The sequence below is a fragment of the Gopherus flavomarginatus genome, chromosome 22, assembly GCF_025201925.1.
Source record: "Gopherus flavomarginatus isolate rGopFla2 chromosome 22, rGopFla2.mat.asm, whole genome shotgun sequence".
Lineage (NCBI taxonomy): Eukaryota > Metazoa > Chordata > Testudines > Testudinidae > Gopherus > Gopherus flavomarginatus.
The window spans coordinates 11,944,298-11,960,673 of record NC_066638.1 but is presented as its reverse complement, the minus strand read 5'-3'; the positions used below and the strand labels follow the sequence as shown (position 1 = coordinate 11,960,673).

The window sequence follows — 16,376 nt, the reverse complement described above, 5'->3', positions numbered from 1 at the left end:
CTTAAAAAAAAAAAAAAAAAAAAGAAAAGAAAAAAAGCCGAGGAGCGAGCGGAGCCGCGGGAGAAAGGGAAAGGGAAAGAACCGGGGCCGCTCCGCAGCCATCGCCCCCGCTCCAATCCGGCCCCATCCCGGCCCCGGCTCGCTGCAGCCCCGCCGGGAGGCAGCCGAGCAGGGGCAGCCGCTCCATGCCAGACGGTGGCGGGGCCTCGGGCGGATCCCGGGCCCGGGCGGGGGGCGCAGCTCCCCCTGGCTTGATGCTGCTCACCCCCCCCACGCTGGGGGCCTCGAGAGGAGGAGCAGCCAGAGCAGAGATTTAGGGGGGTGATTTTTATTATTCACTTTTTAAAAATGCAGCACGCTTGGTTGGGAGTCGATTCCCACTCTGGGAGCTGAAAGTCACCAGCCCCTGCAGTAACCTGCACGTTACCGAGCTCCTGCAGGCTGAGGCTTGGGTCAGTGAACGGGCATTTGAGCGCTACAAAGCCCCGGTCCCCTGGAGACAACCAGTATCTTTGAATTGTGTGTTTGTATCAAAACAGCCAGCTGCAAATTCGGGCCGGTCAGCTACAGGATCTTCCACAAAGAAAGGAGGGGGCTGGAGCTTTCTTCCTGAGTGAGGAGAGCGAAAGGAAACAGTCATTTTTTATTCAGGGGCTGCGTTAGTCTTTTCCTCCCCCAATGCATTATAGCAAAAAATCCGGCTTGATTTTTTTCCCCCAAGACAGCCTCAGACTGGAAACTGGGGGCCATTCACTGATCCTGCATGCTACGCCGTTTTAAATGGCTGAACAATGCTGAGAGTAAAGGGAGTGTCTTCAGCCCCAGAAAGGGGGGGCTGCTCCATTGCCTGCCTCCCCCAGCAGCAGCAGCAAAAGAAAGTCATGCCTGTGATGAGCTCTGCAGACCTGGTGACATCCAGCCTCAGCAGCCCTCAGATGCACTCCATCCCGGCCAGCTATTTCACGAAGCTGTACCCTCAGAGTGTGGCTACTGCCCCCGCATCCAGGGGCAGCTGTCTCTACGCTACCCCTCATGGACCTGAAATCAAAACCATCCGATCTGCCTCTGCAGGAAGGCTGCCGGTAAAGTGTCTGACCCCTGTGTACCCTTGTGCTTTCCCCCCCGTCTGTCTGCCCTTTTCAAACCTGCTGTGTGTTGGGCCTGGTGTCGCTTGGATGTAGCAGAGTCTGAACCCAGGCAAAATGTGTGATTCAATAATCTCTTCCTGGCAAGGTGCTCTGATGCCACTGTATTGGGTGACATTATTAAAACCAAACACTAGCTAGTGTACTGAGGATTGGGATGTCTTTAATGTGCAAAATGTTAATGGCTTGGTACTAGACTATAAGTCTCAGCACAGCGGCTCGTATGTTTCTCAACTTCCTCTCCACTCCAGTTTACCCCCTACAAAAAGCTGCTGTCCTCTTCCTCTTTTCTGTTCTTGCAAATAGCTGTTACTGCCCATCAGAAACTCCAGCCCTGAGAGCAGAGGCCATAGAAAATCTCTTGCATTAAGGAAATGAATCCTACATCACCCGGCTTCCTGCAGAGTGCCCTTTGCCATCTGATCTCTAGGCTCTGACCCAAAATCAGCCCTGGCACAAGTGAGTGTCTTTCCATTGACTTCAGTGGAGCTGAGCTCGCTTCAGGGCAGGGCCCTTGCTCTGCTGCTGGACGGTGGAGCCCTGTACAGAACTCCCCTGAGTTTAACAGGACTCTGTGGAGACAAGAGCCGAGCCTAGGATTGTAGTGGGGTGAAATCAGTAGTGGAGTGTAACTTACTTTTTTGTGTGTGTGGGGAGACTGAATTTGAATAGGATTCCATATTAATAGCAGGGATGCCCTGAAATGTGACGTCTTAGGAAATCTGCATGAGAGGGACTGCAAGGATTTGGACATTAACTGGACAAGGAAGACACGTGGAGGGAGGAATGGCTGAGTTTGCTGGTGCCCTGCTATTGCCATGCTAGGTTCAAAATCATTCTAAAGGGCAAATCCAACCTTAGTAACTTGTGTTCTTCACCTATAGATCTTAAAGCGCTTTGTAAGAATGTGTGTGTGTGAGAAAAATATTATACCCATTTCACAGAGAGAAACTGAGGCAAGGAGAGGTGATGCGACTTGTTTGAAGTTGCACAGTCAGCAAAGCTGGGAATGGAACCCAAGTCCTCACTTGACCACATTCCCTCCGTGAGTCACATGGGGATGTATAAACAAGGCCTAGAGACTAGTCTCACTTCTCCATCATGGGGGGATGATGTGGTGGAGGAAAGGGGTTACGGTTTGCTCTTTTGAAGTGTGTGATATTGGCCTCTATCAGAGTCAGAATATTGGACTTTGGACCTCTGGTCTGATGCGGTATGGCCTGTAGGAATTTAAAGTGCTCGTGCCCCCTATGATGAGTGGAGCTATATATGACAGCCCGGCCATCACGGGGAGGCGTGGATTGCACTGTAAACCAGAAGTAGGGAAAGCTCTGGAGGATGCGCTGCCATTGCTCAGGGCCAGATCTGAGGGGCGCCGAGTGTCTTTGGTCCTGGCTGACCTGGGAAGAGTCAAGGGCGTTGCGTGGCTGTGGGATCCTGGCCCTGCGGTTTATCATTCACTTCCTCTAGGAGCTGTGCTCCCCAGGCTCTGAAAGCAGAGCTCAGACGCTGGGTAGGGCAGGCAGTTTTCATCAGCTTTGCCTCCCTTTCTGCAGGCCCCTGCCGAGTGTCTGTTGCAGGCCTTTGCCAGCCGTGCTAATTGGCAGAGAGGGCTGGCGTGTAACTGCTGCTCCTGAAGCAGGCCAGGGAGCGATTCCCTCTCTCGCTGCCTGTCTGTGTTCTCCTGAAGGCTGGGGAGAACCTCAGGCTGCTGCAGCTTCCCCTGTGGCTGCTGAGGCCTCCTGACAGGTGCAGGCTCTGCCACGTTCCTCTCTGAAGGCAGCCTGCGAGCGTGTCTCTTGGTTTCCCTTTCTGCACTGGATCCATAAGGTTCCTGCTCTGCTCTGGCAGTGGGTGCTGATCTGGCTCAGGATCCATTCTTTGCATAGCCCACATGCCTGCAGGCCCCAGCGGGCTCCAGTGCCACCTGTCTTGTTGTCTTCACTGCCTGTGTTAACGTGAGCTTAACATGAAATGTCTCCCCCGATGCCACGTGTAGCTTCGAGGGCTGTTGTGTGCAGCGAGAGAGACCCAGGCTGCTAAAACCTTTCACCAGGCTGAAAGCAGAGCGTAGCCTTCGCAGAGGTGGTTTTACAGCCCCCGCCCCCCGCTAAGGGCCTGATCCTGAAACCTATGTGTGAGTCAACAGGGCTCCGTGCAGGTGCAGTGTCTACCGCACCAACCTGCATGCATGACAGTGGCCTAAAGAGCAAATTTTCCTTCCAGAACCCCCCTCCGCCCCCCCATTCACCTGAGGATTTTAAAGCTCTTTACCAACTCCTGGTGATGAAGACCCACAATAGTCATGTAAGCCCTGGGCTGTTGTCCCTCTGTGACAGATGGGCAGGAGCCGGGGTACGGAGAGGGTAAGTGACTTGGCCCTAGATCATGTTGTGAATCGGTGGCAGAGGTGGGAAGTGACCCCCTACAGGCTGACTGGCTGCTCTGACCACTGGACTACAGTGCCTCCTGTTAATCAAACGTCACATGACATCCCTGGCTAATCAGCCATAGCTGCCTTGCAGTGGGGTCACAGTGCTAAGAAAGAGAGAGATTGGGCCCTGGAATGGTCTAAGACAGATTGTTAGTGCTAAAGCCCTAAATCTGCTGTTATGCCCTCTCCCCACCCCCTGCCTTGTAGACAGCCTCCTAAGGAGTCCTTTGTCTGGCACCGTGGAAGGTGCTGGCTTTCTAACACCTCTATTTTAGAGAAGAAACACTAGGCAATGAACTGGTGGGTGGACAATCTGTGTGGAAATATAAGCAGACCAGGAGGGTTTGACGCTCTGCATCCCTTGTGCATTTATTTCCATCCCCCTTGGTGGGACCCCACTGTTCCCAAAGGTCTCTTGCTTCCCCCCCTGCTGTGTTTTCCATGCTTTAAATCCCCCCTTCCTTGGGGTCTCGGCCTTGCAGTGCAGCTATCTGGCCTAGGGAAGGGGGTGTCTCCTGGCTGTAGAACCAGGAGGAGGAAAAAAGGCCTTCTTGGGCTTTCTCCGTCACACTGACCCGTGAGCATCTCCAAAAGGGGCCAAGTATCAGAGGGGTAGCCGTGTTAGTCTGGATCTGTAAAAGCAGCAAAGAATCCTGTGGCACCTTATAGACTAACAGATGTTTTGGAGCATGAGCTTTCATGGGTGAATACCCACTTCGTCAGATGCATGTAGTGGAAATTTCCTGTGGGCGAAGACTGGCCTGCCACCCAAGACCTGTGGAAGTGTGGGGTCATTGTCCAGGATGGGTTGTAGATCCCTGATGATGCGTTGGAGGGGTTTTAGCTGGGGACTATATGTGATGGGCAGTGGAGTCCTGTTAGTTTTTTTCTTGGGTTTGTCTTGCAGTAGGAGGCTTCTGGGTACACATCTGGCTCTGTTGATCTGTTTCCTTATTTCCTCATGCGAGTATTGTAGTTTTGAGAATGCTTGGTGGAGATTTTGTAGGTGTTGGTCTCTGTCTGAGGGGTTAGGGCAGATGCGATTGTACCTCAGTGCTTGGCTGTAGACAATGGATCGTGTCATATGCCAGCAATGCCCCTCTGCTATGTACATCGGCCAAACTGGAGAGTCGCTACGGAAAAGGATGAACGGACACAAATCAGACATTAGGAATGGCAATATACAAAAACCTGTAGGAGAACACTTCAACCTCCCTGGCCACGCTATAGCAGATTTAAGGTGGCCATCCTGCAGCAAAAAAACTTCAGGACCAGACTTCAAAGAGAAACTGCTGAGCTTCAGTTCATCTGCAAATTTGACACCATCAGCTCAGGATTAAACAAAGACTGTGAATGGCTTGCCAATTACAGAACGAGTTTCTCCTCCCTTGGTTTTCACACCTCAACTGCTAGAACAGGGCCTCATCCTCCCTGATTGAACTAACCTCATTATCTCTAGCTTGCCTGCATATATATACCTGCCCCTGGAAATTCCCACTACATGCATCTGACGAAGTGGGTATTCACCCACGAAAGCTCATGCTCCAAAATGTGTTAGTCTATAAGGTGCCACGGGATTTTTTGCTGCTTTTCTAAAAGGGGCATTTGCCTCCGGGGCCTCAGGCTGCCTGGCCAATCGGTGCAGAATCCCCCCCGCCTGCCTTCTCGTTCCTTGCTGCCATGTCAATTCCGTGGGCTCCATCCTGGTGACAGAGTCCTCGCTAAAACGTCCCCTTTCGCAAGACCAGGATTTAGTCCCCTCTACCTTGCTCCAGTCCCTGGGGGAATCCTGAATGGGTTTCCCACATGCAAGCTTATCACGTTTCCAGCCAAACCTGAGGGTGCCGTGCAGGGCAGCCAGTGCTTGGATTTTGTCTCTTGGCGGCATGTCAGCAGCTAGAGGAGGAGGGCTAGTCCAGTGGGTATGATGCTAGCCTGCAAGTTCGGAGACTTTGGTTCAGTCTCTGACTTGGCCCTGGTTCCCTGTGTCCCTCTGGGCATATCACTCAAGGAATGGGGTGGTTCCCACGCTAACCCTGCCAGAGCCTGTGCGCTACAAACAGTGTAGCTGCAGCAGTGCAAGCAGTGAGCTGCCCAGGGTGCTATCCTGTCCAAGACGCTGGGCGCATACTCCGAGCCGCCAGCCCTTCTGGCTGCTATGCTACATTTTTAGCACACTAGCTTGATCAGAGCTGGCACAGGTATTCCTCCTTGAGCTGGGAATCTCACCCCCAGCTCGAAGTGTCGACATTCCTTTAGTCCAGATGTGGGCAAACTACGGCCCACAGACCATATCCGGCCCGCGGGACCATCCTACCTGGCCCCTGAGCTCCTGGCCGGGGAGCCTAGGCCCCGGCCCCTACTCCGTGGCCACGCTCTGGCCCACCACTCCCTCTGGGTAGCATGGGGAGCGCAGCTGGCTCTGGCTGGGTGTTGCGGCTGTGAGCTCCTGCTGCTGGTAAGGGGGTGAGGACCGGGGGGGGATGTTGGGTAAGAGAGTGGGGGGTTCTGGGTGGTGGTGGCCAGGGGATGGGGAATAGGGAGGGTTGGGAGTGGGAGTCCTGGGGGGCCTGTCAGAGGGCAGGGATGTGGATAGGGGTCAGGAGGGCAGTCAGGGGATAGGGAGCAGAGGGGGTTGGATAAGGGGGTGAGATCCCAGGGGGGGCAGTTAGGGGTGGGGGGTCCCAGGAGGGGGTGGTCAGGGGATGAGGAGCAGAGGGCAGTTGGATTGGGGGTGGGAGTCCCGGGGGGGGGGCTGTCAGGGGATAAGGAGTGGGGGGAGGGGGTTGGATGGGTCGGGAGTTTTGAGGGGGGGCGGTCACGGGGCAGGAAGTGGGAGGGGGGGCGGGGGCCAGACTGTTTGGGGAGGCACAGCCTTCCCTACCCGGCCTTCCATACAGTTGCGCAACCCTGATATGGCCCTCGGGCCAAAAAGTTTGCCCACCCGTGCTTTAGTCTCTCTCTGCCTCCGTCACCTGTGTGTAGCACCTCCCTCCCTTACAGGAGCTTGATGAGAGCACGTGGTGTATGACTCCTTGCAACAATCTGCCCTTGAACTCCAAGATGGAGGCAGGCAAGCGGATTCAGAGATTTTTGGGATGTGTTTGATTCCTACTCAGCACAAAGACTCTTGAAGAAGGTCAGGACGTATTCTTGAAACAAATGCATCTATGCCTCTCTGCATGTTTGTTTCACCATTTTTAAATTTTCTTCCTCATCCTTGTTTCACGTGTCCTTCCGGACCTGTGTGTGATCAGAATGGGATTCTTGTAGGTTTGGAAGCACTGACCTCAAAGGAATTGCAGTGCAGCTTCCCTTCTGCCTATTAATTCTTGTCTTGACTTTTCTCTGTGGCTCCCCGAATCTAGTGGCTTGTCCCAGGCTGCTCTTGAGACGGCTGATTCAGAAGCCTGGGAGTGCAGAGTCCGTAGGAGAAGCTGTTTGGATTTGAATTTGAAATGCCTGACCAACTTTGTTCTTTGTACAAAGGGCGATTGGCGGGATGAGCGTGCGGGGTGGTGGGCAGGTGCACAGCCCTATGGATTTCCTCCTATAAGGTTGCTTGTGCTTTCTCCAATTGGCCAAGGGATTGGAACATGACCTGTTAAGTGCCACACCTGTAAATACCTACGAGGCAGGTCGTGTGGGGATAGGTGCCTTAATTTGAAGTGCTGGTCTGGCTGCTTCCTGGGTCTTGTAACAGAAAGGGCTACTCAAGGACAATGAGGAAGGCTTGCAAATTAATCACAGGTGGTCTAGGGATCGCTGGGTACTGTTCCCGGCTTTGTGACCTAGGGCTGATCTCCTTGATCTAGTCCTTGTTTTTTTCCATCTTTAAAATGCTTAATTCTGTAAAGTTCATAACGAGCTTTGAGATCCTCCGGGTGCGGGAGATGGGCTGTTGTGTGGGGAGATGGAGAGCCTTTTGTGTGTGCTGCAGTCACATCTCCAGCTTCACTAGCTTTGCTGAGCTGAGTGCCTCGCAAAGAGCTGCTTCTGTTTGCCAAGCTGCTGGGTATGGCCAGTGTGTGTGTTGCTTGGCCAGCGTGTGATATTATGGCCATGACTCCATACGCTGAATTGAGGGCGGTGGGGGAGGGAGGTGCTCTCTTCATTGGCTTTACTTCCATGGCTGAACCCGTTAGGGTCCCATCGGGGACTCTGGTGGGTTGGTACAGCCCTGCAGGATGGGTGCTAACGGGCCAGTGTGTCTCAGACTTGTATGTCACCTGAGATACAAGGCGATACTACACGTGGCCGACTTGTGGGTGAACTCACTGCTTCAGGAGGAGGCCTTGAAATCAAGTATTGCGGCAGGATTTTTAGGGTGGTCAGCATGTCCGATAGGCAGGAATCCTACAGCTGTGCAGGCCCCAAGAGAAGGATAATGCAGCCTTGTGTTTCGAGGTGTAAATTGATGACTGGAGGGCTCAGGAAGGTGTACTTCCTCCCTACTCAATATCCAGCAAGACACAAACAGGCCAGGAGTGGGTGGGGAGGGAGGGAGTCCTGTCCTGCTCTGTGGGATCTGTCACTGGTGGGCTCAGGAGACCAGACCAGAAAAGCAATGGTCTGATCTCGCTTTTCAGATCCTCTTTGCAAAGTCAAGATCAGAGGTCAGGAGAGAAAGCCCTGGCTTTGCCTAAACTGGGCTTATATAAAGGGTAAAGCCAGCACAGGGCTGTATTCCCTCCCTTCCAGCCTCCCTGGGCTTGGGGGCACCTGCTAAAGACCCCTCTGCCTGGGTCTCCTTTAATCTTACATAGCACTGTCTGCGTCCTGCGGCTGATGCTGATGGGTGCCGGGAAGGCTCTAAACACCAGGATCTCCCCAGCCCAGGACACTGCAGCCTTGTGCTGGGGTTGGGGTTAGGGTTAGGTAGGTCACAGTCTCTCACTGGGGCTTTGGCTGCCTGTTCTTTAAGGGAGGGGTTGGCATCGGTGTTCGCTTGGCCGGCTAATGTGGCTTCAGACTTGGCCTGTGTCCTAATGGGGCTTTTCTGTCATGTTCAGCTAATTTGATGGGGGGGGGGATGCGACCCCCCTTCTTGCCTGGCCCCTGGAGCCAGGCTCCATGGTGGGGCACGGAACTGGGCTTCTGACTGTGCAATGGGGTTGAGGGTGTCCTTGGGGGCAGAGGTTTGAATGTACAGCTGGGAATATTTTCCCCCTTGTTGCATGGAGGGAGGATTTTTAAGCCCTGGCCACTGGGGCTCCATCCCCTGGGCTTCAGCCAAGCTTTGCCCCTTGGCGGGGTGGGGAGCGTAAAGCTGGTTTTGTTCAGAGGACTTGAAACACGGCTGGGGGTGAGTGGCGTCAGGCTCCCGGGTGCTGCTCCAGGAAAGGCTCTGGCTTCTCTTCCAGCATGTCTCCGTGACTCACGGGCGGGGCCAGAGGAGTGTGTGTGATTGCTGGAGAGTCGTGGTGAATGAGCGTGGGGTGTGGGTGTACGTCTCGGGGGATGGGAAATCCCGACCGTGCCGTGCTAGCCCGGATTTGTCAGCTGATCCTCTTTACCTGGGGCTGCCGCAGATGCTAGAATTCTGGGCAAGCTTCCGCTGCCCCTAAACCCCCTTCCCCACCCTGCTGGAGCAGAGAGCCGAAGGCAGGATCCCTGGCAGCTGGAGCCAGGACAGAGCAGTGAGTTCGAGTCACTCTTGTATGCAGCTGACTGCTGTCAGTTGTTGCCCCAGGAGTGGAGTCTGGGAGGAAACTCTTCTGTGGGCCAGAGACACCACTTGTGGATCTGCTCCCAGCACGGAGGGAGGTTCACGGTACCTGTCGGGCCTGCGTCTGAGCTGATCAACACCCAGCGCATCAACCGTGCCCCACCCACAATGGGGAGAGCCTGCCTTGTCTGGGCAGAGCCCTGCTGCACCCAGCCTCTGGGAGCAGAGCCCAGGTGGGCCAAGAAACTGCGTAGCCCAGGCCAAACCAGAGACTGGGCAGCACCTTGTGATCTTGTGCCACAGCCTCAGGGCTGCCCAGCTGGGGCCTTTTGCCAGCCCTCAGTTATTGTCACCCTGCTGCTACCATGATCCTTCCTCTTGGGTCACAGCTGGATGCCCCGACATGCCCTGCAGGCCTGGCAGTGCTGCTGCTGTCTGTCCTGCTCTGGCGGTTCTGATGGCCCCTCCAAGTGGGCTGTTTTCGTCCCTTCTAGCCTTTTGCTTCCTGGGCAGGGAGGGTCTGAACTCGCATCTCACCTCTGGTGCAGGTGTATTTGGCTTGTCTTTCATTTCATTGCAACTCTCTCTTTCACCTCCATCATTTGCCCAGGTGCACTGCTGCTTTTCCCCTGGAGGAAAGAGCTGAGCAAGGCCACTGGAGGTGGCTTTTCTGGTGAATGCCTCTGCTGACCCCTCCAGGAGGGTGGGGTGGAAGGCTGCAGAGTGCAGGGGGAACCCTCCCTGGATTTCCAGGAAGCCGTGGGGGCAGGGGAGGGATTGGAAGAGGTGAGTCGGTCGTCTTCTTCATGCACAGGCTCGCTGCCAGCTTTCCCTCCCCGGTGTGTGCGTAGAGGGTGTGTGCTCTGGAGCTGTGGGTTGTGGGACTCTGTGATAACCGAGATGCAGGGTTCCCACGCCCTGCGGTGCGAGGGTGTGGGGTGAGGGCAGGCCTCAGAGCTGCCCAGACGGGCCTGGCGAGCCCAGCCCCGTGCTGCTGAGACCAAGCACCCCCGGAAATGAAGGGCAAAGGCGCTGGGGCTGCAGGGGATGCAGAAGCTGCCTCTAGAGGGGTTTTCCTGTCTCCTACCCTCCTCCTGCTTGTGGGCCCAGGTGTGGCAGGTGCCCATCCACCTGCATCCCATCCTTGCAGCCTGCCAGGCTGTGACGTTCCCCACTCTCAGCTGCGTGGGGCTCTGCGGCTTGTAATGATGCCCCCCTGCCTCCATGAAGCTGGCAAGGAGCAGCTGGGCTGAGAAGAGTTGAAGGATGCAGGCTTCCTACGCTGGCTTCTCTTCAGAGTAGTGTGGCCTAGTGCCTAGAGCACTGGACTGGGATTCATGGGACCTGGCTTCTTTCCCCAGCTCTGCCACTGGCCTGCTGGGTAACCTTGGGCAAGTCACATCATCAACTAGTGCCTCAGTTTCCTCATCTGCAAAATGGGGAGAGTGATGCTTCCCTCCTTTGGTAAAGCACTTGGAGATCTAGAGAAGAGCCGGGTATTATAATTATTAAATGCCCCTCAGCAGAAATACAGGGGTGGGTTGAGAGAGTTTCCCCAGGGATCCTCTCCATCCCCCTTCTCCTCTCAAATTCCTGTGGCCTGGAAGCCAGGCTGCTGAGCAGACGCAGGCAGTCTGGGGCAGACGGGGGCTGGAGTCCTACAGGGCACAATGGGGCCCTTGAGCTTTTCTCTTTTTGACTCTTCCGTGTCCACCCTGCTGCTGCTGCCCTCACCCCGGAGCCCCAGCCTAGCTGCTCCCCACCCTGTGGGCCGTGGCTGGGTAGGAGTCTGAGCTCTCCCCTGCGGCTGGGCTGGCCAGCTGCTGTGTTGCTAATCCAGCCCCTGCTGGGGAGGGGAGACTGTGCCAGCTCCGGGCCAGGCCAGCAGCTGGCAGGAGATTTGCCCTGGGCTTCCCTTTGTCCTTTCCCGCCATCTCCACAACCCCGGGGCCTCTCAAGCATCCCTCAGTTACCACGCGCTCGGCTTGGGAAAGGCAGGGGATGGCTGTCGCCCTCTGACCCTGATGCAAGGGTTGGCAGGGAGGGTGCGACCCCCCCCCCCCCCGCCGAACGGAAGGCATGTTAACTCCCGTGTGCCCCGATCGCCTGCCCCCAAATGTGGGACAGCAGGGACTGCAAATCCGTGTCGTCTCTGTCCCCTTCCCTATTGTTCGGAAAGAAGCAGCGCTCCCCGCATGCTGACTCTCGGCACGGCAGGGTGGGTGGGGTGCACGCTTGACCCAGAGACCTGGGGACTTGCTCACTAGCAGAGAAAAGCATCTGCTCCTGTTCTTCCTGGACTGGAGCGCCTGCCTTTCGAAGCCTTTCAGGAGCTGGGCGATAGCTCCCAGCCCAGCTCTTATGTCCCTGTTCAGTCACACCCTTGGACCTGGCGGACCCCCAAATGCTCTGTGCGTTGCAGTGTCCACCGCGGAGGGCTTCACTCAGGGCTGAAATGCAGCCACTTCTGGGGTGGAATGTGACAGTTGTGTAACAGGGCTGGTCAGGCAGCAGAATGCAGGGAGAGGGGCTAAGGAGGGGGAACATCGTTCCTGGAGTGTGGATTTGGGCAGGGCCCCCGGCCAGAGGATCTTTGCTGGTACCCAGTTCCTCAGCCAAAGGGTGGGCCCCCTTCCAGCAGCACAGCACAGCACCCCCCAGTGGCGTTGGGTAGGTGCAGAAGCGGATTCTGAGCTCCTTCTCCCATCACATCTCATCTGGGAGCCTCTTTGCAGTGTGGCTCAGTGGCTAGGACCCCAAACTGGGATTTGAGTCCTTGGGTCTATTTCCAGCTTTGCCACTGGCCTGCGGGGTGACCATGGACAAGTCACTTTTCCCTGCTCTGTGCCTCAGTTTCCCCATCTGTAAAATGGTGCTAGTGATACTGCTCTCCTTTGTAAAATGCTTTGAGATCTATTGATGAGCCGTGCAAGATACGAGCTGGGGGTTACCATCTGAATGTACCCTGTGCTTTCCCCTTCCCAGTCATCCAGGCTGGGCCCAGAACCACCTTTGCTCTCCCTTTCTTGGGGGCAGGGGCGAGGCAGCATTCCAGCTGGTATCCTTAGCACAGGGGAAGAGTGTCTAGACAGGGAATTTAGCCCTTTCTTGACCTTCAGAGTTCCTGGCCTGGGCCCCTCCCCATATAACTTGGAAACCGGCTGCAGAGCAGCATCCTGAACTCCCAAGTCTCTTCTGCACTGTGCAGCCGAACGCCCAGAGGAGGGCGCTGTGGGGTGACCTGGGGAGGGCGTGGCCCGTGGCCTATCACGGTCCCGTGATAGGCATCAGTGCACTGGTAGCTCTGCAGTGGTGACGGACTTTAAGGAGGCATCTTGGGGTGTGGGAGACGCGAGGGGGGGCCCCAGTGAAAAGTAAGCACCAGGCCGGCTCCCCAGATCCTCCTTGCTGACCTCTGGTGCATCAGCACAGGGGGCTGCTGAGAGCCGCTCCCTGCCTGGCCACGCCAGCCATGCACTGTCACAGCCACCTGTTGCTGGCCCTTTCTAACTAATTTGTTGCCAACAGACGCCTGTGGGCAGAGGGGAGGGGGAGAAACCAAGATGATTCCCCCCCCTCCCCCCAGCCCCCACTGATGTCTCTGGTTTCCAGGCCTAAATTGGGGGCAGCCTGACGCAGCAGATGTGCTTGTGGTATTATTACTCTGGCAGGTGTTTCCCATGTTCTTGGGTTTAACCATTCGGCTGCCAGGGGTTTCTGTGGGTAGCGCTCGCCCAGGGGTCGGAGTGAGGCTGCGGAAGCATCGCCCACAGGAATGAAGGAGCGTCCCAGACCCCCCTGCCTTCCACGCCAAGGGCTGGACCCATTTCTTTGACCTGCCTTCTCTGATATAATGGCCGAGCTGCATGGACGTAGAACAGCTTCCCCCCCTCCTGCCCCCAAAAAAGACAGCCCGGCAAGAACGCTCCACGTGCAGTCCTCCCCAGGGAGAGGGTGAACCACCCGTCACTGATGTTATGTTGCTTAATGCATGACTAGAAGGCGCTCAGCTACTAGAGGCATGAAGGGACCAAGGTAGAGCCGACTAGCCTGAGAGCAGCTCGTGCAGAAAAGAGGGGATGGGCATTCACAGGGTGAGGATTGTTGCCAGCTTGCTCTGATTCTGGGGGATCTCTCTTCCCATGGTGTTCTGATCGGCTGCTCCAACACTCCCGTGCTATGGTTCTGTTAACCGCTCAACTGCTGTGTCTGGGGACTGGGACCTTCCCCAGTGTGGGCTCGATCCAGCAGACTTCATGTGCCATTCCTCCCTCTACTCATCTCTGTTTCCTCACCTTGTCTGGCGCCAGCCTCCTTCATGAGCCCGTCACACTGTCTTGCCCCCACTGATTCAAGAACCTTCTCCTCTGCAGCTCCTGCCCTCTGGAGCAGCCTCCCGCCGTCACCTCTCAGATCTTGTCTCGACAAATCTCTCTCCGGTGCGGCTTCACTTCCCTCTCGCTCAGCATCTATCTGAGCTGGGCTGAACCTTCAGCATTTCCAGCAGGGCTTGGCTACCAATTCCCTGATCAGCACTTGCCACTGGATATTTTTGTTACTGATCCAAAACTTGAACGGAGCCTTGTGTGCTGGCTCAGATAAGCTGGGGACATTTCTCTCATGGCTGATGTCAGCATGGTCCGACCCACACCCAGCTTCGATGCCTACCCCGGAGCCTAAGGCTAGTCACGATCCAGACCCAAAGAGCCCTTGCTTAATCGGTCTCTAGTTTTTCTCTCTAGAGTTTTGGGGGAGGGGAAAAGATGTACTGTGGATGGAAGATGCTGCTCTGGGAGCAAATAGTTCCTAGAGAATAAAGAACCCAGCAGAGCTTTGCTCGAAGCTGGGATTTCACCTATTGCAGGTGTGTGAGATCACTGAGAGGGGAGAGAGGAGTGTGTTTTGGGGGGTGATGGGGTAGGGTGTTATAGAATCTCAGGGTTGGAAGGGACCTCAGGAGGTATCTAGTCCAACCCGCTGCTCAAAGCAGGACCAATCCCCAACTATTTTTTTTGCCCCAGATCCCTAAGTGGCCCCTCAAGGATTGACCTCACAACCCCGGGTTTAGCAGGCCAATACGCAAACCACTGAGCTATCCTGTGTTGTCTGTTTCTTGCTTCTTACACTCCTCTGTGGCTGTTCCTGGTGGGAGGGTCGCTGGTGTGTGGTTCCAGATATGACTGAGCAGCGCTGGTGTGACCTCAGGCAAGGCGTTTCACAGTGTGGGGCTGGAAGGCCCAAGAGACACAGTGGGGCTCTCCTGGTTGGGTTGCCCCTGGCTAGCACGGGGGCTCACGGATGGTGAGGCTGTCTTTGAGGACCAGGCCTGGCAATGAATGGGGAGCTGGTCGAGTCGCTGGAGGGCTAGTGTGACATGCTCCTGTTGACCTCTAGCTGCAGTGCACTGGGTGTGTTGTAGCATCCTCGTAGGGACCTGCCGGCAGGGGATGAAGGTGTGGGTGGCGGATCACAGCGTCCGGTCCCCTCGCCAGCTGGCAGCACGGGAGCCCTGCCCACGAACACTCCCTGCCGCCTTGATTGCATGGTGTCCGTATCCTGGCAAGTGCTAGCCTGGCCCCGGCCTTCCCTGGGAGAAACTGTGCCAGCTGCTCTCTGGGCATCAGCATGAGGGAGCTCTCCGCATCTTCCTCCTTTCTGGCTTGGTGCGGTGCCCGACAATACAGCTCCAAGGGTCTGCAACCCGGCCTGGAGGAGCCGGTGCCAAAAGGGAAATACTTGTGGGAAATGGCAAGCAGCACCCGAGCCAGCCTGCAGTGCCAGTCAGGAAGTGGGCAGGAAGCGATCTGGCAGCTGCTGGGAGCCGGCCGCCCGGTCTTGCCACGTGCTGCTTCCCCTTCCCAACCCGCAGGGGGTCGCTCGCCCCTTTTGTTGTGCAATTGAAAGGGTTCAGGACGGGCCCCAAGCTCCTCGTGGGACAGGGTGCTGCCCCATGCCGAGCCCCTCTGCCCCCTCCCAGGGCTGAGCTGCAACCGGTTCCCAGAATCCGCTGTTGTAACCGGACACGTCTCATGCAAGCGCTTTCCTGTGGCTGGGCTCTCTGATAGCACGCTCGGCGCCCGGGAAAGGCCTCTGGGCACGGAGCAGCGGGCTGGCTCAGATCAGTGCACGTGGCCCCTCAGCCCTGCCCTGAGAGCTAGAGACTGGGCCTGTCTGTTCTCTGCATCTGCCAGTAGCAGGGCCCCGTCCTGATGGAGGCTCGGTGACATGGACGCCTGGGCTTCAGCGTGTGGGACTGTGACCCAGCAGCGAATGCCCCATAGGCTGCAGAGCAGCCGTCCATGGTAACTCCCAGAGGGCTGCGTGTGCTGGGTTTGTGCCAGGGCCCCAAAGCACCAGGCTTTGCCCAGCTCGGAGCCTGGTGATGAGCTCCTGGTTTGTGGGGGGCGATGGGGGTGGTGGCTCAGCACAGCTCCCGCTGCTGGCGCCATCACCGCAGGGCTGGAGGCTGCTTACTGCGTGTGTTGGGTTAAGCGGGGGATCCGGCGGGGTTCTGGGCTGGCACTGCCAGAAAGCATTAAAATACAATCTGGACTCCTATTCCTGGGACTATCCCAACCTGGGGCTGGATCCTGTTGTGTTGAATGGGTCTGTTCTAATCAGCCCCCCATCCGGGGGTGGGGGTGAAGGAAGGCTGGGCCGTCTCCTTCCAAGTACATGTGCCCCTCCAGGCTTCTGCACTGGCAACTGGCTTAACGTCCCTCCCAATCTGGCCTCAGAGGCAGCTCCTGCTCCCCGTATCCTGGCCGCCGGTGCCAAGGACCTGGCAGGATCAGGCCCCTGTTGCTCAAATTGCCCTCTGCAGAGAGGCTGGGCCATGATGGAGTTCCTGGTGGGAGGGGGAAGGGGGCTGCAGGGATCTGACCCGGTGGGGTAACTGCTCCTTGGGGATTTGAGCCTCGCCCTCCCCGGTGCTGCTGCACTGATGCAATTCCCTGATGTAGCCAGGACAGCCCTGCTCCAGGCTGTGATTTGCACAGGTGCAGCTTCCACCTGTATGGAGCCAGGCTCCATATGCTAGAGGCCGATACAAGCGCTGGGCACCCAGGGCTGCAGCAAACCCCTGCTGTCGACCGGGCCTGAGTTCTGGTTCCAGTTTTATTTGTTTGCC

At 56.5% G+C, this 16,376-nt stretch overlaps 1 protein-coding gene across 2 annotated transcripts in view; it reads left to right on the top strand.

Annotated features, from left to right (window-relative positions):
* The first annotated feature begins 241 nt into the window (after window positions 1-241).
* E2F2 (E2F transcription factor 2) overlaps window positions 242-16,376 on the top strand; it is a 29,632-nt gene continuing 13,497 nt past the window's right edge. Inside the window, exon 1 of one of the 2 annotated variants that reach the window (XM_050932519.1) lies at window positions 242-1,082. In XM_050932519.1, coding sequence (XP_050788476.1) covers window positions 792-1,082 — 291 coding nt within the window. In that variant the 5' untranslated portion in view covers window positions 242-791. Of the gene's footprint in view, window positions 1,083-12,646; window positions 15,550-16,376 lie in introns of those variants that run through there. The other variant, XM_050932520.1, reaches the window with a different exon arrangement.